This window comes from Borostomias antarcticus (assembly GCF_949987555.1).
Source record: "Borostomias antarcticus genome assembly, chromosome: 8".
In the NCBI taxonomy this organism is placed as follows: domain Eukaryota; kingdom Metazoa; phylum Chordata; class Actinopteri; order Stomiiformes; family Stomiidae; genus Borostomias; species Borostomias antarcticus.
In genome coordinates, this window is record NC_140241.1 from 14,751,428 (window position 1) to 14,775,999 (window position 24,572).

General features: G+C 44.1%; 1 protein-coding gene across 1 annotated transcript in view; it reads left to right on the plus strand.

Moving 5' to 3' along the window:
* ube2e2 (ubiquitin-conjugating enzyme E2E 2) overlaps positions 1 to 18,883 on the plus strand; it is a 118,888-nt gene extending 100,005 nt beyond the window's left edge. Inside the window, exons 4-6 of the mRNA XM_084441796.1 lie at positions 5,249 to 5,381; positions 18,252 to 18,399; positions 18,699 to 18,883. Of these exons, the coding sequence (XP_084297922.1) occupies positions 5,249 to 5,381; positions 18,252 to 18,399; positions 18,699 to 18,796 (379 nt within the window). The 3' untranslated portion in view covers positions 18,797 to 18,883. The remainder of the gene's footprint in view (positions 1 to 5,248; positions 5,382 to 18,251; positions 18,400 to 18,698) is intronic.
* Positions 18,884 to 24,572: the final 5,689 nt, after the last annotated feature.

Genomic DNA, 24,572 nt, shown 5'->3' on the forward strand with positions numbered 1-24,572 from the left:
TAGGTGGCGCTGTAAGTGTGACTCAATACCGACACATAGATGGGTTCAGAAGGCCACCTTCATGAAGCGTCAGCAATTTGGTGCAAATCGGATGATGTATGCAGGAGTTATGAGGACTTCCTGTTTCACCAATAGGTGGCGCTATAAGTATGACGCAATACTGACACATAGATGTGTTCAGGACAGAACCGTCATGAAGCGTGAGATAAATCGGACAAATCGGATAATGTATGGAGGAGTTATGAGGACTTCCTGTTTCACCAATAGGTGGCGCTATAAGTATGACGCAATACTGACACATAGATGTGTTCAGGACAGAACCGTCATGAAGCGTGAGATATATGGGACAAATTGGATAATGTATGGAGGAGTTATAAGGACTTCCTGTTTCACCAATAGGTGGCGCTATAAGTATGACGCAATACTGACACATAGATGTGTTCAGGACAGAACCGTCATGAAGCGTGAGATATATGGGACAAATTGGATAATGTATGGAGGAGTTATGAGGACTTCCTGTTTCACCAATAGGTGGCGCTATAAGTATGACGCAATACTGACACATAGATGTGTTCAGGACAGAACCGTCATGAAGCGTGAGATATATCGGACAAATTGGATAATGTATGGAGGAGTTATGAGGACGTACTGTTTCACCAATAGGTGGCGCTATAAGTATGACGCAATACTGACACATAGATGTGTTCAGGACAGAACCGTCATGAAGCGTGAGAAATATCGGACAAATCGGATAATGTATGTAGGAGTTATGAGGACTTCGTGTTTTATGGCGAAATGACAAACTTTGGCGGGGCGCCAAGGCAAGGGTGTTTGGTGAAAACTCAATTTTTTTGATAACTTTTGATCACAAAGGTCTCAAGATGAAGCTGACCGAACATGAAGTTGATCAGATGAAATCTGTAGGAGGAGTTCGTCAAAGTACGAGGCATGGAAATGGTAAAAACAAGGGGAAAATGGCACATTAAGAGCAAAATGGCGGACTTCCTGTTGCATGTTGGGTAAAGTTCCAAGAGACATTTTAGTGTGGCTCGATGAAATACATATGCCCACCGAATTTCGTTCGCCTACATCAAACTGAAAGGTGGGGCTCGCCATTTTAAACTTTCCAGGGGGCGCTCTTGAGCCGTTTTGCCACGCCCATTTCCGTCACCAATGAAATATCCGATTTTCACCGGGACTGATGTATCTGCAAAGTTTCATCCGTTTTCATCGATGTTTAGGCCGCCAAAAAGGCATTTGTTTGGGGAGAAGAAGAAGGTAGGAGAATAATAATCCTTCGAAATACAATAGGGCCTCGCACCGCCAGTGCTCGGGCCCTAATAATAATCCTTCGAAATACAATAGGGCCTCGCACCGCCAGTGCTCGGGCCCTAATAATAATCCTTCGAAATACAATAGGGCCTCGCACCGCCAGTGCTCGGGCCCTAACTAGGGCTGCGAGCAGCATTGAGCGGGCCCTCGCACCCCACGCGGGTCGGGGTGCGGCGCTGTTAAAGGCTGTACTATTTCGGTGTCCAGTACTGAGAGAAACATCCTGTCACCAGTAGGTGGTGCTCTGAGCGTGACTCAAATCCGATGCATAGATGTGTTCAGGACGGTACCTTGATGAGGCGTGAGAAATGTTGAGTAAATCGGATAATGTATGTAGGAGTTATGATGACTTCCTGCTTGACCAGTAGGTGGCGCTGTAGGTATGACGCAATACTGACCAACAGATGTGTTCAAGATGCGACCTTCATCAAGCATGAGCAATTTGGAGTAAATCGGATAACATATGTACGAGTTATGAGTACTTCCTGTTTCACCAGTAGGTGGCGCTGTAACTGTGACTCAATACCGATGCATAGATGTGTTCAGAACGTGACCTTCATGAAGCGTCAGCAATTTGGTGTAAATCGGATGATGTATGCCGGAATTATGACGACTTCCTGTTTCACCAATAGGTGGCGCTATAAGTATGATGCAATACTGACACATAGATGTGTTCAGGACAGAACCATCATGAAGCTTGAGATATATCGGACAAATTGGATAATGTATGGAGGAGTTATGAGGACTTCGTGTTTTATGACGAAATGTCAAACTTTGGCGGGGCGCCACGGCAAGAGTGTGTGGTGAAAACTCTTTTTTTTTTTTATAACTTTTGATCACAAAGGTCTTAAGATGAAGCTGACCGAATATGAAGTTGATCGGATGAAATCTCTAGGAGGAGTTCGTTAAAGTACGAGGCATGGAAATGGTAAAAACAAGGTGAAAATGGCACATTAAGAGCAAAATGGCGGACTTCCTGTTGCATGTTGGGTATAGCTCCAAGAGACATTTTAGTGTGTCTCGATAAACTACATATGCCCACCGAATTTCGTTCGCCTACATCAAGCTGGAAGGTGGGGCTCGCCATTTTAAAATTTCCAGGGGGCGCTCTTGAGCCGTTTTGCCACGCCCATTTCCGTCACCCATGAATTATCAAATTTTTCACCGGGACTGATGTATCTGCAAAGTTTCATCCGTTTTCATCAATGTTTAGGCCGCCAAAAAGGCATTTGTTTGGGGAGAAGAAGAAGAAGGAGAAGGTAGGAGAATAATAATAATCCTTCGAAATACAATAGGGCCTCGCACCGCTAGTGCTCGGGCCCTAATAATCCTTTGAGTTTCAATAGGGCCTCGCACCGCCAGTGCTCGGGCCCTAATAATTCTTCGAGTTTCAATAGGGCCTCGCACCGCCAGTGCTCGGGACCTAATAATCCTTCGAAATTCAATAGGGCCTCGCACCGCCAGTGCTCGGGCCCTAATTAAACAAATTAAAGGTGGATACAGTGAGTTAACTGAACAAATTTCTTAATTTCATTTGGGTGCAATTCCACGCGCGTCTGCTAGCCTACATCACCACCGGAAGTCCTTCCCTCCACTTTTAAGACTGCCAGAGTCACCCTCCTCCTGAAGAAACCATCTCTCCACCCCTCTGATTTCAAAAACTACAGACCGGTTTTCCTTCTATCCTTTCTATCTAAAACACTTGAACGTGCTATCTTTACACAACTATCGTCGTACCTCCACCAGAACGACCTCCTAGACCCTCACCAGTCCGGGTTCAAGGCTGGCCGCTCGACAGAGACCGCCCTCCTTGCAGTGACGGAGTGCTCCATGCCCATGCTGCGAGAGTGAACTCTCTCTCTTCTGTCCTGATACTCCTAGACCTGTCAGCAGCATTTCATACGGTAGACCACCAGATCCTCCTCTCCACCCTCGAGGAGAAAGGTGTCTCTGGCTCTGCACGCTCCCTGTTTGCATCCTACCTGACGGGCTGCTCCTACCAGGTGACATGGAGAGGGTCGATGTCGGAACCGTGTAGTGTGACTATGGGGATTCCACAAGGGTCTGTCCTGGGTCCTCTCCTGTTTTCCCTCTACACTACATCTCTGGTCTCTGCCATTCGCTCGCATGCTCTTCATCAGGAGGATCCGCCCTTTCCTCACTGATGAAACGGCGCTCATCCAGGCCCTGGTCATCTCCCGCCTGGACTACTGCAACTCCCTCCTTGCTGGGGCCCTGGCATCAGCTTTTAAACCCCTGGGACTTGTCCAGAAAGCTGCTGCTTGCCTGGTGTTCAACCACCCCAAGTTCTCCCACACAACTTCCCTTCTCCGTTTCCTACACTGGCTCCCTGTAGTGGCTCGCATCCAGTTTAAAACTCAGGCGTTAGCCTACAGGGCAAAGGAACAGCCCCCTCCTACCTCCAGGCCATGGTCAAACCCTATACCTCTCCCGACCGCTACGCTCTGCTACCTCTGGGCGACTGGTTGCCCCGTCACTCCGGGGCCCTTGTGCTCGATCGACACGGCTCTTCTCTGTCCTGGCCCCGCAGTGGTGGAATGAACTGCCCACTTTTTACGCTCCCAGCCTCTGGAATACCCTGCCAGAAGGATGGTCGAAACTATGGGAACTTTTTAAGCGAGATTGAAGTGGGCAGAACTTTACCTGTTCATTGTCTTCCAGTAAAATGCACTATTTCTAGCAGAAACCCAGGGTTCAGTTAGTGAACTCTGTTAACCTCTTGCCTTAGGCCATAGCCAGTCTGAGGGCATAGAAGGTCAGAGAAGGTTCTCGGCTGGCCAGTCAGCCGTAAGGAGCAACAACAGCTGTTAGAATTGGGTAATCGGACATAGGAGACATCAAGAATGTCCGGTCCCCTAGCAGAGGTCTAATCTTGACCATATTCATGCACCATATTCATTGCGCCAGATCATTGCAGCATATTATGATTAATGTCAGCAGGCCTACCTTTCTCAAGATGGGAGCAAACTAGGATAGCCAATTACAAGTTGTAACTGATAAGACTGACCAATGAGAGATGCAGGCCTGCTGGCCGACCCTTATTGTGACTAGTGGAATGTGGGTCCCACGTCTTAAAAGTGGAGAAACGGATGTGAATTAGAGCTGCTGTCTTCTGTGGACAATCCCTGCTGTACTACCTTGCATGAAAAGCAATAAACCTGGATTAACGTTCTCTCGTCTGACATCCTCTTTATTTAAGGACCATAAAATACAGTAAGATAATCTCTCTTTTGAATAATTATTAATCAGTAATATGTGTAAGCTAAGTTTCCATCAAGATCTTAAGACATACCTTTTTAATCTTGCATTTATCATATAGTTTTACTTGTATGAATTGTATTTTTTTACATACTCACTTTAAAATGTTTACTTATTCTTTATACTTTCTATTATCTTTTGCCATATATGATATGTCGTGTTTTATTCTCTTATTTTTATCTACTATTTTAACTTTTTAATTTTTCTGTAAAGCACTGTGCTATATTTTTTTGTATGAACAGTGCTATATAAATAAAGTTGACTTTGACTTTGTGAGTGTGTACACTATGAATTAATCCCAGTTGAATTGCTTTCTAATTGTTAAAATATATTTTTTCTTTTTTTTAATTGCTGATGGGGGAGGACTTAAGTCAAATTGAAATATTTGTTTCAGAAATGGGTCAGATGTTGGTCAGCCGTACATCATCTGTAGTTGAACAGCACATTGTGCTTGACTGGGAAACCTCTAGGGATCTAGCTCTCACAAGTCTCTGTTATTAGCTTGTCAGGAGTCAAGACAGTACTCCTCCCCTCATATTCAGTATGCAGTCACGCCTGCAGCCTGTTCCAGTTGTGGGCTTTCTGTTCCTTCGCTGAAATCCATAACTATCTGTCACCTCCCTGTTTTGATTTCCAGCGCCGGTCCCAAAGGAGACAACATCTATGAGTGGAGGTCGACCATCCTGGGACCACCAGGCTCTGTTTACGAGGGAGGGGTCTTCTTCCTGGACATCGCCTTCACACCAGACTACCCCTTCAAACCACCCAAGGTCAGCATCGCCACACTGGCCACAGACGCTCTATTCTGTAGCTGGCTCTCTGTGTGCTGCCAGGCGTCTGAGGAGAGCTCTTCCTTTGATGTAACATAAGCAGCTAGCGATATGGGACAGTCTGGCCTGTCTTTGTCTCTCTGCTAGCCTACCTTTCCTTTGTCTCTCTGCTAGCCTACCTTTTCATTGTTCCGTCATTTCAAACCTCATTATTAGCCTGCCCAGTGACGGGTGCTCTGCTGGGCGGAGTGTTTCAGGTTCAGTGGATGTCATTATCAAACCCATTAAATGTGTTCAGAACTGTCTCTCTCTGTCCCTGAGAGCAGAGCACTCCGCTTCCCTGTCACTAGCCTTCATTCTTACACTCATACATGTTTTCTCTCTCTCTCTCTCTCTCTCTCTCTCTCTCTCTCTCTCTCTCTCTCTCCCTCCCTCCCTCCCTCCCTCCCCTCTCTCTTCCTCCCTCTCTCTCTCCCTTTCTCTCTCTCCCTTTCTCCCTCTCCCTCCCTCCCTCTCTCTCTCTCTCTCTCTCTCCCTAGGTTTCTCTGTCTCTCTGAGCTGTGTAACCACCAGCTCTGTGTTTGACAGCACACTCAAACAGATCCACAGGCACCATCTTGGCCATGTGTAGCCAGATCCCCCCCCACACACACACACACACTGTGATCTCTAACCAACTCCTCCCTTCACCCAGAGCCCTACACGCACTCCCGTACAAAGGCCATGAGGTGAATGCACTCCAACCAGTTGGGAGAGTTTTATCCTTCAGACCCCCCCCCCCAGTGAGACGAGCTAGCTCTTCAGATTTTTCTCAGCTGTAAATAAGGGCTTGGGTCGCAGTGAGAGCGGCATTGTGGGAGTTATTTATAGTGTGCTGTCCTGTGTGATTTGGGGAATGTCAGGGCCCATTAGGCGTTTCCTCTGTGAGGTCAGGGTCAGGATCCCCAGATGTGTGGCTGGAGGGGCTTGGCTGGGGTCAGGACTAAACAGATGCCAGAGGCTCTGTGTTGAATCAGAGACATACAAGCAGTCATGTGCTGGTGGTGGAGCGTTTGTTGCATTGATCTGAAAAAGGTCTGTCACATGGTCTCATACCTCATGATTATTTGTTGCTGTGTCATCACTTGTACACATCCAGTTGCTGTACGAACACTGAAAATCTGACGTCCAAATGATTGGAGAAGATGTACAGACTAAGAAGAGGAACTGAGCTGGAACTATTTCTTCTTTATTTAACTGGATGTCCTGTTGAGATGTGAGACCTGTGAGATGCGGGGACCACCCCAGAAACATGGACATGGAGACAGTGCTGTTTAAATAAATAAATACTTATATTGTAGTACCTTTACCTTAAATTATGACTGCTAGAAAAGATTAATTCCATTTCCATAGATGTACAAAATACAAACATCTCTCTTAAAGGGCAATGCTCGTTTTTGACAACCTGGACCTTATTTACGACATATTATAAGAAGTTTGACTCACCGAGATCACTTTGGTGTAGTTCGGAGGCCGGTAGAAGAAATTTAAAATCCAGCGCGAGCCAGTATATCCATGTAATGACGGCGATCGGGGCACCGAGAATGCAGTTTCTAAAAATCTATTTTCGGCCGCTTTTCTCTGCGCTACGATCGTTGTTGGTGCCGAGAATATTGTCGTCGTCATTCGTCAGCAACAATCCGATCGTAGCGCAGAGAATGTGAGCCGGAGAATAGCCAGTCTGCGTGCTGGCCTGTGCGCATGCGTGCTGGAGCAAGTGGGGAAAGGTGTGTAAAGATCATATTACAGAGGCTAAAGACCCCGTATTTGAAAACCACAACAATGGCTCGCGTTGAGGAATCTCAACTGTCGATTCATTCAATCTGATTGATGAAAGCAACCGTTTAGCGGCCGAAAATGGATTTTGAGAAACTGCATTCTCGGTGCCCCGATCACCGTCATTACATGGATATACTGGCTCGCGATGGATTTTAAATTTCTTCTACAGGCCTCCGAACTACACAAAAGTGATCTCGGTGAGTCAAACTTATTATAATATGTCGTAAATAAGGTCCAGGTTGTCAAAAACGAGCATTGCCCTTTAAAGATGAATTCAATGAACCAATTTACATAGGCCCTTACATAGGCCCTATCAAGGATAAACAGATAATATTAACAAATAGCATAAACATACACTGAGATCTCAGTTTTCTAGGCAGGCTAACCATAAATAAATAAATAAATGTGGGCCTACACAAAGGAAATTAAATCGTTTCAAGTCCAGTGGTGAAGATGATGGGAAGATAGATGTTGATGAAGGTGATCGGAAGAAGATGAAGGTCAAGGACTGGTGAGTGGAGTAATGAAGAGTGATCAGAAGATGAAGAGTTGACCGTTGGCCCGTCTTCCACACCCATTAGCGACGAAAACCAACATGTTGCCAGGACATCCAGTTCAGAGGTCTATAATCGGCCTCCGGTCTAAGTTTCTGTCCTTTCGGATTAGGTTTTGTCTATTGTTTATTGTTAATTTCACTCAACTGGAATCATATTGTACATTCGTTGTAATATGGTTCGTTCAAAGTTATGCTCGTTAGGCCTACAAATGAAACAGAATAACCTTGCAGGCCCAGGCACTTATGATATATGAATAGAAAGAATAACAACCAAGTCTAAAATATAGGCCTATATATTATGCAGATAGTTGATTACAAATAATATCTAATTTCCTGAAGGTTTCTTTCATAACCTGGGTTACAAGTGGTTTGTCAGTGGGGACCCAGTCTACAGTCGGTAAAGTGATGGAACTTCCGAAAGGCCAACTGGAAACGCTACCGCCTCCTTACCCATAGATCCACGAGGTGCCTTCCACCACCTAACATCAACAACGTGGACGAGGCGTACCGGGAACTCTGCGGCATTCTGGTGAAAGCAGCCAAAAAAATCAATCCCACATGGACGTCGCAATAGCTACAAACCGTGTTGGGATGCAGAGTGTGAGAGTCTCTACTGTGCCTTCCTCCGCCCCCCCCCCAGGAGCTGAGTCAGACAGACTTGCCTCAGCCCTGCTGTCTAGACTCGGGCGCTGGAAAGTGGCCATTAACTCCATTGACTTCTCACACTCCAGCTGTAAAGCATGAGCTTTAGGAAAGCATGAGCATGTAGGTCTAGACACTCCCGCCGTCCAGTGGCATCTGGTGTGTCCCAGAACCGGGTAAGCCAGGACCAACGCACAATTTTTTGGGGGGTGCGCTTTCAAAGCATGCCCTGATGGGATGTTTCACAGCACCAGAAGGGTGCTGAGCAGTGGCATTTTTATATGTAAAAATAAACATACAGGAAAACTACAGGAGCCTAGCCTTTTTTAACACGTCAACAAAGGCCAATAATTTGAGAGCGAGTGAATAAGAGGACATTATTTAGGCCGGAACAACCAAGCTTTTATGGACACTAAATAAACTACAGAAACATTATATGACAACAATAGCCAAGCACCACAAAGAAGAATGACAGGACGATAAAATACACCCCCTTAGGGCACAGCACTCAATCGCCTACGCCCCTCACTAATCAGTGTTTAGGCTACTAGCCTACTAGCCTAGGCTACTAGCCCTATTAGCCCACCGCTCCAGGAAGCAAAGTGCACGCTCTCGAGTGCTGATTAAATCTAGGCAAAGCAAAACGCACAGCCATAACAACTGGTAATTAAAGCTGCTACGCAGCGATGAGGCGGGGCCAGGCAATTTCCGACAAGTTTAGGAGCAATAAGCAAGAGAATAGGAAGACAACAAGAAAGTTGACATTCCAATGTTCATTTTGCATCGTAAAACATTTGTAAAACATTTTGATGCATTGTAAGCTCGATTTTGATAATTCAACAATCTGGTCAATGAGTTTGTGAATTACAGTCTGAAGATCCAGTGTAGCAAGTTTGGTGTTAATTGATTGAAAAATGAGGGATGAAATATGTTTATTCATTTTTACAGGTTTTGTTTGCTTTTCTTCATAATTGAACATTAACTTCAGCAGCTGTGTGCTCAGTCAGTGGCCAATCAATGAATTTACTCATTGTAATCCTCGGCGGGGGCTGGCGTAGGGTTGCCAACAGCGACGTCTCTGATTGGTGGAGCTTGTGTTGGATTGTGGGTAGTACAGTTTTCTCAGTATGAAGTGTTGGTTTCGAAGGACAGAATTAAACATATTTTTAAAAATAAGAAAAAAATCACACTACATCTACCCTTTCATGACAATTTTGCCCTAATTGTTCATGAACATAGGACATTTATTGAGCGAGAATTTGTAGTAAATGTACAGTATTGGTAATAGTAAAATATTTTGATGCATCATGCGCTCAGTTTTTGATATTTCAAAAATCTGTCTGGATCGTTTGGTGTGGGCTGTCTGATGATGCAGTGCATGCATTTTGGCTGCAATTGAAAAAAAAATGTGGGAGGAGTTAGATTTAGATATGTTCTTTTCCATTGACCGTTTGAAGGGTATAATTCAGAATACTGTAAAAAAATCATTTTTTGACATAAAATTCAGAAAAAGATCACACTACATCTTGGATATGTTGCCAATGTCACTTTTTATGAGGATGATCAGACATTGATTTGGCAAGAATTCGTAGGACGTGTATACAGAACTGTTAACAGTCAAACTTGTTGATGCGCAGTGGACTCAATTTTTCATATTTCAAAAATGTGTGAGGATCCTTTGGTAAGGACAGTCTGAAGATACAGTATATAAAATTTGGTGTCAATTGAACAAAAAATGTGGGAGGAGATAGGTTTGATAGTGATGAAGAGTGTGGACTTCAAAATTCCTGCAAGGTCAGAGCGTATGAAAGTTTTGACTCACTTGGGACTACATTCACGTGGTGGTTTTACAATGATAGCACCTATGGCTGATTTATTATGATTTTTTAAAGTTTTAAACTTTAGACTTGCTGTAGTGGGGTCATTGACGGATAAGACTTTTGAATAGGCCAATTTTAAAATACTAAAAATAAGGATATATTTGGCCATTGTTCAAACATTTGGAATGTAGTGTACACATGCATTTATGCAAAAAAACCAAATTAAGAGATTTTAGTGTTTTTAAAGTTGAATTAATAGCACACGGCTTAAAAAAAAGTTATTTGGGGCGACTGTAATTTATCTCAACATTAACATATTTCCTTAACATTACAAATATTTAAACAAGTATCAGTAATTAAATAAACAGTTTAAGAAAGACAGGCTTGTGTATCCATTCATTTTTTGTAAACCATGATTTTATAAGTTTATTCTATAGTGGCAGTGTCTCCCTCGTAATGCAGTTACAATACCAATTTTTACTCTAAAAGCCATAAAACTGATTTAAAGGACAATGCTCGTTTTTGACAACCTGGACCATAGTTACGACATATTATAAGACGTTTGACTCACGGAGATCACTTTGGTGTAGTTCGGAGGCATGTAGAAGAAATTTAAAATCCAGGGCGAGCCAGTATATCCATGTAATGGCGGTGGTCGGGGCACTTAGAATGCAGTTTCTAAAAATCTATTTTCTGCCGCGAAACGGTTGTTTTCATCAATTCGTCTTGATGAATCGCTAGTTGTGCTTACATAGAGCATAGGCCTGTGGTGGTTTTCACATGCCATGATCTTTAGAAACGTCTTTCGAAACGAAATAGCTTCCTCACTTGCTCCAGCACGCATTCGCACAGCGTGAAATCGTTGCTCCAGCACGCTGTGCGCATGCGTGCTGGAGCAAGTGAGGAAGCTATTTCGTGTCTAAAGACGTTTCGAAAGATCATATTACAGAGGCATGTGAAAAACAACACAACAGGCCTATGCTCTATGTAAGCACAACTAGCGATTCATCAAGACAGATTGATGAAAACCGTTTCGCGGCAGAAAATAGATTTTTAGAAACTGCAAGTCCCCCGACCACCGCCATTACATGGATGGTTTGTGTATACCATTGATGGTTTGTGTATACCATTGATTAATATTTGAGTTTAAACTGATGGATATTGATGGAATTTAGTACAGATATTGCCAATCGCTGGTTACCCCACATGACAGATGGTCGCCCCAAATGATGAGAAAACCGCAGGTATTTAAAAGTCTATTTAAAATGTACACAATACAGTTCAGACAAATGAAAACTGAACAAAGCTTTTATTACAATATTTCCAAGTGGTCAAGTCAAAAATATTCCTCAATTCATTCAAATATCACAAAAGTAAAAAAAAAAAAAAACGTGAAACGCACAGTAGGTTACAAGCTTCGTCAGGAACATTCAAATATCACAAATGTTAAAGGAGTAGTAAAGGGAAAATGCTTGTTTAGCCCTGTTTCAAGGTTACTTATGATCATATACAATGGTTCAGATCAAAACGTTGACAAAACTAGCAAATACAAAAACACAACATTGACCAACGGCATCTTATTTCAAAATATTGTGCCTGTATCATTGTGTTGCCTCTGTGTCTGAAATGAATGAATGAATAAAGCTGGTCAGTTCACCCTGACAAGAATAGCCAGGCGAAGGACAGAAATGAAACCACTAAGGTTACTGCTGGACTTAAAACAATTGTGCTAGCCTCGTTCCATATGAGAACACTCCTGTGTCCAATTTGTACAGTAGATCAGCCTGTGTCCACATAGTTGTTAGCTTACTGGTACAGTAGTTAGCTAGCTAGCTGACCCCTGACGTCTGACCCCTGTGTCACGTGGATGGTGTTTGTGTACGTTGCATGTCTAGCCTACAATAGAGTGCCTAAGCGGAAGCAGGAAAAGACGTCCCATGGATGGGACCTTAATTCGGGAAAAATATGTACGATAGTCAATGGCGATAAACAAAAGATTTCTTGATTTCTTGATGTATAATGTGATACTGATTCTGGTGGCCTAACTTACATACAAACTTAAGTTCAAGATATTACAGAAAAGGTCATTCCTAATCCTACTAACATGACAGTTTGAAATACAACTGAGAAAGATGTACTGCATGTTACCTATAGTTTTTTTACTTTATTTTTTCCTGCCAAGATAGTCGGCTCTTGCTGCAGGGTCTGCGTTGACCCGCTGCCTGTAGCGAGCAGTCTTCTGTTTGCTTGTTTGTGGTGCCATCTAGAAAATAGGTTAAACTAGTTAAACATGACTAATACATGTACAGTACAATTACCTAAATGTAATGTCATGCTATACAGTTTTTAAATTTCTCTCATGAGATTGTACAATAAACAAAAAGAAACGTTCATTCCTAAATAGGAATGGAAAATGACTGAAATTTAGAAAAATATATCTTAAAGTATACAAAGAGTAATGCTACAACAAAGAACCTTATGTATAAATCATGAATACAATATAAATATATAGAAACTACAAATACAGGACATATATCTATCATGTAAAACACTCAGCAGTGGTCGCCCCACATGATATTCGGTCACCCCAGATGATATTTTGAAGTTGTCAAATATTACAGGCTAACAGTTAGCTACAGAAAGCAAACTAGCTACTTCTTACCACATGTCACTATCACATTTATCATCAAAATATAGATTTGCAGATAAAACTTATTATTCACGGTTTTGGGGCGGTCGTCCCACATGATATCCAAAAGTGGCAAGTACATTACAGCAGTTATAAAAGAGATGTATTTGCAAATATGAGAGAGACTTACTAACCTGCCAGTTGTTTGTCTGGGTCTCTCACATGTGGCTGGCTGATGCACCATCTGTCCTTGAGATGGTTTCAAAATAAAAGTCCCACAATTGTGTTTTCTTGATGGTCGCCCCCGATGATATTTCATAAAGTTAACATATTCGGACAACACTCGTTTGTATATTATGATGGAAATATATGTGCAAATGCTTCATAATTTTGTCAATGAATGCAAAACATGTTTGAAATTATGCCAAATAGGGCAAGGGATATATTTAAATCAATTTAAAGGGATTTTAAACCGGTTGTCCAAATAGAAGTCAAGGCTGGATGGTCGCCCGACATGTTTGGACACATCAGATAGCAGAAAAATGACCAATAACTAAAATGTTTGGAGAGGTTAGAGTGGGTATGTATATGGGGAAGGTATTAGAAATACATGCTACCTTTTTAAGTATTTTGATGTTTTTTTTAAAGTAAAAAATTCAGTTGGACAGAAAAAGTAGGCGTCACGTCATTGACCCAGCGCCACCTTCAGGTTTATTGACCTAAAATGCAGGTTGAGGACTTTGGGTATAGTACTGGAGCTATGTGCAAAGTTTGGTTATTTTTTGTCCACGGGAAGTCAGACTTCAGTGGAAGATGGAGAATAATAATAATAATATAGGCAAATACAATAGGGTTCCAGCAGCTATGCTGCCTGGCCCCTAATTAATCACAAAAGACCTACCTTATATCGTAACCCAAACTCGTTTAATCCACTTCATTTTGGAATCAACTTTCAACAAATACTCAAGATCTCCGTTTTCCATGTTCATTGATGCTAGCTAGATCGCTAAAGTGGGTAATGTGATTGACAGGTGACGTGAATGACGGGACATTCATGCCAAGTTTTGATTGGATAAACCGTCCCAATGTTAAAATGGCAATGGGTATTTCAATGTAAGCACTTTGAGAACTGGCTTACCCTATGTCCACTTTTAAGCATTTTGACAAATGACAGATTAGGTTACATTTCGACCGATGACGACATTATTCACGGTTTTGTATGTGTGGGCTAATTTGATTGGTTGATTTTTCATTGTCTTGATTTCTGTAAGCCAGAATCATTTTACCTGGCCTACAATGTTAAGTGAACGACGAGCTAGTAAGACTGTCAACGGAAAGTAACGTGGACTGTATTTTCATGAGGACTGTAGGGGGAGACGGTGCACTACCAAAATGCTAAACACGGATGAAAATGAAGCTATATGTCAGAATACAAGACGCATTTAAGTCAAAAACAGTCAAAGTAGATTTTTGTGCCCTCTTTCACTGAAAGAAGGCGCAAAAAACAAGTTTTATTTGGATTTGTATGGGTAAGCCAGGCGTCACTGCCTTCATCTTCGCATCACATCTTGTGAAAAGTGGGACATACGAGGCAAAGACCGTGAATCATCACGTCTCGTTGCAAAATAAGTGTCTGGCCTCTTGAAGGCCACACCTCCTAGCAGCAGTAACATCTCTGGTGAATTCACACCGGAGGAGTTTGCTGCTGTCCTCCAGCATGTAAAACCAGGGAAAGCTCTGGGGCCTGATTCTATCTGCCTTCCCTGCCTGCCTTGAAGTCCTGGTTAAGAGGTTTCCTCTCTTCCTGCTTGCACCAACTCAAGATCCCCAAAATCTGGAGAAGAGTCCTAATTCTCGCGATCCCTGAGCCGAACAAGCCTGAAGGGGACCCCAAGAGTTACCGCCCCATCTCTCTATTATGTATCCCCTTCAAGATCCTCGAGCGTCTCATCTATGCCTGCGTCGAACCAATCACCGACCCACTGCTCCCAGAGGAGCAAGCTGGGTTCCGACGTGGGAGATCGACCATAGATCAAGTCACTTTGATGACTCAAGACATCGAGGACAGCTTTTCGGCTAAAAAGAAAGCCGGAGCCATCTTTATAGACCTGACAGCTGCCTACGGCACCGTATAGCACTGCGGCCTCACCTGCAAGCTGCTCCGCCTGCTGCCGGACAGACACATGTTCAGCTTGATCATGGAGCTTGTCCGAAACCGCAGCTTCACCCTCACCACCGAAGCAGGTTGCGATGCCTTAAGAACGGCTTCCCCCAGAGATCTGTCCTGGCCCCCCACCTTTATAACATCTACACCTACGACCTGCCGACCACAGTCTCCAGGAAGTATGCCTATGCAGACATGCAGACACTAGCGGCATACCTCCGGAAATGGAGATTGAAGCTCAGCGAGGCAAAGACCGTGTCGGCGGCCTTCCACCTTAACAACAAGGAAGCCAAACGTGACCTGAGTGCACACCGACGGAACACTTCTGCCATACAGCGCCGAACCAACCTATCTCAGCGTGACATTGGACAGGTCGCTCACGTTCCGCCGACACCTCGAGTCACTGCGCAAGAAGTTAACAGCTCGTGTGGCGTTGATGAGGCGACTGATTCGATCAGGCTGGTGTGCACCAGTGAATAATGTGCACTGGGCTGGTGTTGCAGCGCTCACACCCTCCTTATCAATCCACCTATCAATGAAGCCTTGCGCATCGTGACAGGATGCCTGCATTCCACTCCTGTGGACAACCTTCCCATCCTCGCAAGCATCCAGCCCGCCGGGCCGTGGAGCCTAACCACCTGCTCCACGACAGGCTCACTGCAACGGCGTGCAAGTGTGGCGCCGAGTAACAAACCGCAGACCGTGTCATCCAGGACTGTCCGATATACCGGACACCCAATGGAATGCATGGCCTGACGGCTTTGGATGACGAAACGATGACATGGCTCCTGGAGGTGTGCCCGGATATATAGCCTGGGTGACCCCTCACCCAGGCTCGGGGTGGTTAAAGGATAGCCCCTCGGCTCCGAGTCTGGGGAGGAGTGGACACAACACCTAACCTGCACGACGAAGAAGAAGATGAACTCGTCTTAGACAACATATGCTACTGTGTATTTGTAGAAAAAAACAAATTACAAACAGGAACGGGAGGTACACTAAGGCCCTGTCCACACCAAGACGTTTATTTGCCAAACGTGGATTTTTATATTCTGTTTGGGGGGTTTGTACACACTAGGGATGTGCACAGCGACTATTTTCACTGACGACTAGACGGTGGTTTTGTAACCGATTACACAAGTAGTCTAAAAACAGGATTCCCTAGTTTCTACAACAAGTGCTAGTTTGAAAAATTGAGGATGTTTCTCAAACTATGCAAGCTAAGATGCATGACTATTCTTGATGTTTTCCAACCACTCAGCGGCAGCCAATTTGCACGCGTTGCGCAGGGCTGTCACACACTGTTTGTCAGTGCAAAACAGTAGTTCAGCCTGTCCTTACAGCTTATTACTTAGATATCATTGTGATTTATTTTGTTTAATTGAAGAAGAGTAGGCTAGCCTATAGCCTGTAATGTTTCAGTAGGCTAAAACTAGATTTCACATAATGACCGCGGATGTCAGAGAGGGCAATAACGTTCGAAGGCAAATTTATTCAAACATTGGTCCACAAAGAATGATGCAAATAATAAAGGGAAAGAAATAATAGCCTACCGTGCAAAAAATAGCCTAGACGAATTGTACATTTATGAAAATGTTATATCTAATGTTTGATATGGACCTGCGTGTCTGCAATAAAGTTCCTTTATCTTTCTAACCAACATTCAGCGGAAGCCAATTTTCACTCGTTGCGCATCTCACTCCATGTCTGGTTTGGCTATTTAAAACATGGGGTACTTTGTGACAGTTGCTTGGATGCATACTAGTATACATGAACTATGTTTTGCGAATTTAATGGTCTGCCTCCTTCAGAGTTCAAATTGGCAATTAGGCTGTGAAAGCGAGCGCGCCTCTTGGAATCTAGTCATAGCCTATTGTTGTACAGATTTCCGTCACGTCTTGACTTTCACAAACCAAATGATTAGATTACATTAATTAATATGAGCACACTTTAGTGGCAATGTTCCGTGCACCCCTGATCATTGAATAGCATAAGTTAAATTACTATAATATTAAAGACCGCGGATGTCAGACGATAGGCTACGTATTAGGCGTATAGGCGCCAAATCCGGAGCTCCCATACAAAAGGAACGCAGCATAAACAATAGGGATTGCGCAGATGAATGAATGAGGTGACTAATTATTTAAGTCTTTTTATAAATATTTTTATTTTTATCTAATTCTATTATTTCGTTTATTCGACTATTATTTCTTAAACGACTAGCAAAAGCTGCGCCATTTAGTCGTTTAAACGACTAGTCGCGCACATCCCTAGTACACACGCAAACTAATTTTTGCCCCCTGCAAACTAACATTTAGAAAAACTCCGGCCACAGTGAAGATTTCTAAAAACGCTGCTTATTCTGTGATGTGGGGACGAGATAGACGGAGATTCTTGTATTTGTCACGTCATCATGCACATAGATTTCTATTGCGGTAACGCGGAAGAACCGGTAGTAGCTTTGTTTACTTGGCATCTGATTGGGCAGCGGGGCTATAGGGTTAAAGTTATATTGCCGACTACTGGTGTGGAATGCTCAATGGCAGCATTTATTTTGCGTTTATGTGTATGCATGTGGATATTGATATTTTTATAAAAATGCTTGTGTGGACGGGAATATTTTTATATACGAAAAACGTTTATAAAATAAACGTCTTGGTGTGGACAGGGCCTTAAAAACATCTGACAGACAACAAAGACAACACTAGACAGACAACAAAACATGAGACATTCCGTGAAGCATTAAACCAACACGTACAGAAACACTCAAGTTTACACGTATAATCTCTCTGTGCAATCCCTGTGCAATCATTGCACAATACTTAATTTAGTTCTGTTAAGAGTCTTGATAGAAACAGGTACAAACGAACAAACGCATCCTTTTAGGTTTGTCTGATCTCTCACCCTTTGTAGACGGTATAACACGACCTGATCCCCGTTTCCGTTTTGCTGTTATTATACACACGACACCTGTCAACATGCAATTACTATTTCAACACCTTCCCCCTGGAGATCATAAAGTAAATAAAGATAAAGTATTTATCTATCTATGATGTAATTGGTATGATTTTGTATATTTTAGTCATACACTCTGCTACCCCCTGCTGGTTCAGCCTGGGAATTATTGATATAGTCACAATGGAGGAAGCCCTTTTGTAGTTGTAGACTAATATTAAGCCTTCAGTCACTATTGCTATCAAACCCAGCTCTGAGCGTTTATAGGTGTATTTTCTTGTCATGCCAGGTGACATTTCGTACGAGGATCTACCACTGCAACATCAACAGTCAGGGAGTCATCTGTCTGGACATCCTGAAGGACAACTGGAGTCCTGCCCTCACCATCTCCAAGGTGCTGCTGTCCATCTGCTCTCTGCTGACCGACTGCAACCCAGGTGAGGTCTCAACATCTACACTGATTCACTTCCTGTTGTTGAACCTTGTTTGTGCTGCTGTGCAGTCGCTGCCCTGTTAGCATGCGGCGAAACGTACGTGGTTCAATCTTTTCCCTTCGCTGCAGTTTAAGAATATTCAAAACCAATGTTCATCTTAATGCAATGTGTATTACACAATGTTTGCTCTAGCTGTAATATTATGTAGTAGTAGTGATGAATCAGTGCCTGTTCTTGTGTGTGTGTGTCCCATGTGTCTGTCCTGTAGCTAACGTACCCCATGTGTCCCCTCTGTCCCGTAGCTGACCCGCTAGTGGGAAGCATCGCCACACAGTACCTGACCAACAGGACAGAACATGACAGAATAGCCAAGCAGTGGACCAAGAGATACGCCACATAGATGCCCTCGACCTCCATCCCTCACCCCAACCCCATCCTCTCTACCCCCATCCCTCACCCCAACCCCATCCTCTCTACCCCCATCCCTCACCCCAACCCCATCCTCTCTACCCCCATCCCTCACCCCAACCCCATCCTCTCTACCCCCATCCCTCACCCCAAACCCATCCTCTCTACCCCCATCCCTCACCCCAACCCCATCCTCTCTACCCCCATTCCTCACTCCAACCCCAACCTCACTGTACTTCTCTCTCACCCCCCAGTCTGTCAAAGCACACTCCCTCAGTGCAACGGTAAACCCATCCCTCCTCCCCCCCTTTTCTGTGTAAAGAACTGTCCATTGTTCCTTGTTGACTTGAAAGCTTCTTTTTTATACAAAGAGTAGATTGGGATTTTTATTTTCCAATATCTGAATGTTGGAATTATTGTATTGAAAAATAATATTATAATTATCATACGCATTGTCCTTCAACTATACAGTATGTACCCTTGTAAAATAATATTATAATTATAATATTCATTGTCCTTCAACTATACAGTATGTATCCTTGTTTTCTTAGTGGCACCAGGAACAAAAATCCAGATTATATGTTTTGACATTACTCGTTTTTTTGTTGGTGTTTTTTGGTTTATTTTGTGTTTTGTATTTCAGTCATCAATGTTATCTGCATGGAGCAGGAGGACGACTTGCATCAAAGGAAATTTCATGCTGTTCGTCTTCCTCTGGTTTTGTTTGTACTGTATGTATTTTTTCAAAGGCTTTTGAGGCAGACGCGACGGCAGGGTCTGCCTGTGAAAGAGGCAAGACTTGTATATTTACTGGCTTCTCGCCACCTGTGCAATGACAGAGTGGTTGGTTGTGCACTTGTATTACTGAAGCACCCAATAAAACACACTGTGGTCGGCTTGTGATTCTGCTAAATGGACTGCACTTATAGCGCTTTTATCCAAAGCGCTTTACAATGACCTCTCATTCACCCATTCACACACATACACACACCAATGCAGCTGCTATGCAAGGTGCTAGCCTGCTCATCGGGAGACATTTGGGGTTCAGCGTCTTGCTCAAGGACACATCGACATGTCATCAGGAGGAGCTGGGATTCGAATCGCCAATCCTACTGTCAATTTCTGGAATGGGATGATCTGCCAGAGCTTTCACTAGCCTGCAGGTCCTTACAACTCATATCACTATATCAAACACGCATGCAGATATATGCATATCCTTGATCACACAGATGGTGTGTAACCTTCATAGCCCTGTGTGAAATATGTTGGTCACCATAATATCCAAATCGTCCAAAATGAAAGTACTTTTCTGTAGTAATCATATCAATAAGATATCAGATGAAGTAATCATCTACATTATAGAATATATTTTATTTGAACATGTTAGCATTCATACTGTCAATCAATCAAGCAAGAGAGTCCAAAACCTTCAGGCTTTTCACACAAGTAAACATGGTGGACCTGCTACATGCTAATGTATGTATGCATCTAAAACATGCTACATTAGATGCTTCTCCAAATAAGGTATTTCTACTACTTCTTAAATACAAGTAAGGTGTTTATTTATTCATAGGTGTTTCATTTGAACTCAGGCTTTTTAGTCTTTTTCATAGGAACAACTTGTATAAGGGAGTCAGTTCACTTCTTCCCTTTCCACACTGCAGGTAGATGAAGTTACCATGACCTTCCCAGTGATCAACAATGAAGTGTGGTATTGTATCACATGCCAACAAAGAGTGCCTGGTGAAAACCTTGACGATGACAGGCTGAGACCATCTACCTGTTTTGTCTGCACTGAACATCTGCTGCTCCACATGGCATCCCTGGAAACATCTCTAGCCAGCACACAACGTTCCTGCGTTGAGCAGCACCAGCGTCACCTCCAGATTCAGAGAGGCCTGGCACACCAAGCCCTTTTTGGCAGAAAGGGCTTCTGAGACCTAGCCATCAGAGTGCAGACATGAGAAGGGGCCTCGACATGGAACGAGCTGCAGTACAGGAGTACTGCAGAGGAAGGGAGCTTAACCCCTATCCCTGTGGGGTCTTTGTCCACCCCGTCGCACCATGGATGGGGTCGTCACTTTATGGGATTGGGTATGATCCAAAGGAGCAGCCAGTGTTTGGCCTTGTTGAAATAACATCTAACAAGCCCGAATGTAACAAGCTATGTGGACTGCCCATGTTAAAATAAGTGAGAGCACACACGCATACACTGAGGAAATCCCATCTCTACTTTTGGCAGATCCAGGGCCAGATGTTGACTTCTGGATTTGACTGGTGTGACTTTGTTGTATACATATACACAGGAAGACATGTTTATTCAGAGGATCCCTTGAAACAAGGAAATCACAAAAACAATTAAAAGAAGAAAATGGTATATGTATGTATTTTTTACCTCTACACTTCCCTAGATCAGTAGATTGAAATAGGACTGGCTTGCAAATGTGTGAAAAGTTAATGTGTCATGCATTACCCTGGGGCAGAGGCACTCAGAGCTGAGACCTTTTCATATGACGGGAGGAACTGGGGGTTAGATTTAAGAATCCCTGCTGGAGCTGCTTGTAACTAGTGAAGTAGTAGGTAGAGGTGAAGTAGAGCCATGTTTATTTTCTCAGAATATTAACAGGGCTGATCTGATAACAGGGCTAATACGTACATACAGGCACCTACCAATCAGAGTCAGGTGCACCACATAAAAGGGCTGTGTGAACAGCAATCTTCTCCCAAAAACTTTCAGCTTGCGTCTAGACTGAAGACTAAAAAGAAGATGGCAAGTTCACCACAGAACCAGCAGCATCTCTGGAAGCACACCGGCCAACGCACCCTAATCTTTCAGACTGCTGCTGCGAGGACTTTCAGATGGCAAGGGACATGATTCATCTGCATGGGTCCACAGCACGTCAAGGATGGCCTGGCGCCATCCCCTGCCTGCCCTGCATGTGCCCTCCTCGATCCATCTGAGAGGATGCACCAGACAGACTACATCATTCACCCGCCGCCGATGGAGGATGGCACATTTGTGCCAAGCAAACACCAGCTACTACCACCGCTTCTGGGGAAGAGGGCTCCGAGGCCAGAGGTGACAACGCCTCAGCGGTTAGCGACCCTATCACCATCAAAGCTCCGCTGCGCTCCTTCATCCCGGCGACCAGGGTCATCAGTTGGAGTGACACCATGTACACAGGCTTTCCTCCCTTGGAGCCTGACTTCGCTACTGTCCTCGTTCCCAGCACAGCAGCTTGGGGCTCGTCCCGCAAGCTGACTATGCTGGACTCCCAAGGACAAGACTTGCCATTGGCTGAGAAGAGCTATGCGCTTGCGGCGCTGGTTGTGACGGCAAACTGTTTGATCGCTATACTGGAGATCTACATCGCGCAGCTGGTGGCGGAGCCCCACCGGAGCTTTGTCTCTGGAGCAGCAGACAGCGGTCCCTGAGGCTGCCGGGGCCGTGGTTCAGCTGGTTCGGGTCTCCTCTACCTGTACGGCGGTGTCATGTCTACTTCAGTAGTGCAGCAAAGTCACCTTTGGCTGACTCCCCAGTAAGAGAAAGCAAGGCAAGTTTATTTGTATAACACATTTCAGCAACAAGGCAATTCAAAGTGCTTTACATGAGACAGTAAAAGCATCAAGAAAGGTGCAAGAAACACATAAAAGGTAATATAAAATGAAATGTAAAAAAAGGACACTTAAAACTAAATGCAGGAAAAATAAAATACAGGAATAAAAGTTAGTGCAGGGTATGAATGAATAATAATTTGATTTAATAATAAGCAACAGCAAAAAAAAAAAAAAATCAGTGTTGATTTAAAAGAACTGAGAGTTGCAGCAGACCTGCAGTTTTCTGGAAGTTTGTTCCAGATATGTGGAGCATGAAAACGGAATACTGCTTCTCCATGTTTTGTTTTAACTCTGGGGACAGAAAGAAGGCCTGTGCCAGAGGCCTGGATGGTTCATAACGTAGCAGCAGATCAGAAATATATTTGGGCCCTAAACCATTCAGTGCTTTATAAACCAACAGGAGTATTTTAAAGTCAATTCTTTGACAGACAGGAAGCCAGTGTAAAGGCCTCAGAACTGGAGTGATGTGATTAGTGAGGACTCGAGCAGCAGCGTTCTGAATCAGCTGCAGCTGTCTGATCGATTTTTTAGAGAGACCTGTAAACACACCGTTACAGTAGTCAAGCCTACTGAAGATAAATGCATGGACAAGTTTTTCCAGATCCTGCTGAGAAATAAATCGGCGCTGACTTTTAATAATTCTTCTTTGGCTCCAAAGACAATGCACTTTCTCAGCGCTTGTATGGGAGTATAGTCCCCTGGTGATAGGGTGATATAAATGTGTGTGTCATCTGTGTAGCTATGGTAACATACTGTATTTTGTAGTTTGTTTTTGTTTTTGCATGTAAATGTTGAACAGAAGAGGCCCCAGAATGGAGCCTTGGGGAACTCCACAGGTCATTTTTGTCCACTCAGATTTGTAATAGACAGTTTATTTACTTTATTTACTATAGACATAAAGTAGTCTCTGTCCTTCAAATAGGATTCAAACCAGTCTAGCACTGTGCCAGAAATTCCCAGCCAGTTTTCCAGTCGGCCTAGTAATATGTTGTGGTCAGAGAGAAGAGAACAAGGAGCTTCTTATCAACTCCCCATTGAGTAAGACTGGTTTGTGTGGCTCAGCGGTGTCTACCCTTCTGGAGCCGTGTAGGAGCCAGGAGGAGGACTGGCTCCTCCTTGCTGGACACCTTCCCGCTCCTGGGGGAAGTGGTCGGCCAGCTCGCTTGGTCCCGGCCCGTCGCCCGGCTCCCCCACCAGCCTTCAGAGGTGTGTTCCCACCTCCGCCTCACCCTGCCCAGCCAGTTCAGAGTGCCCAGCCTAGCCCTGGGGATTTACAGTCTGCATCTCATGTTATGCCTAGACTAGCTAGAAAACAGCAAGGCCATAATGTAGCTACAGTAAGTTGCATGTTTTTAAGTGGGGAGGTGCCTCCACGAACAGGCAGGTCACAGGAATCCCCTGGTGATTTCCCGAGTCAATTTCGAGCAGGGCTCGCATTGGACCAAGACACCGGAGTATATCTGGTGGTGGTCAGGGCCAAAGTACAGGCAATTCCTGGTTTGCATGCCACAGTTACTTGCACGGCTGCTCTCGGACCACTATGCCGCTTGGTAGGAGAAATGCTCACTGTCCAAGTGGCTGGGGAGCATCCTGAGGGAAGGCTACTCGATTCAGTTTCACTGTTCTCCACCGCCATTCCGGGGAATCGAAGAGACAGTGATGTTGTCCTCCGACCAGGCTACGGCCCTGATGGCAAAGATCTCGGAGCTTCTGTTGAAGGGGGCAGTGGCAGTGGTCCCGCTCGGGCTGAGGAACAAGGGGTTTTATTCCCGCTCCTTCCCCTCATGCTCAAGTAGACGGGTGGTGTAAGACCAATTTTGGACCTACGTCAAAATGAAGTTTCACATGCTGACGGTGCAACAGCTGATGGAAGTAGAGGTCTTCTCGGGTCCAAAAAGACGGACCCGAACCCGAATGGATCCGATAAATTCCTTCCGAGATCCGACTGGATCCGATCATTTGAAAAAAATATATATACCGACCCGAATTTGTCCCGAGACATTACAGACCCGATCCGATAAATGTCCGAGAGCAGGAGTAGGACAGAGACCCGAGTTCGGGTCGGGTCGGCGGATCCGACAGACTATTTAAAGTTGCTACTAAAATGCCACACTGCTAAAAACGTTTATCAGGTCGTAGTCTCCCTACAA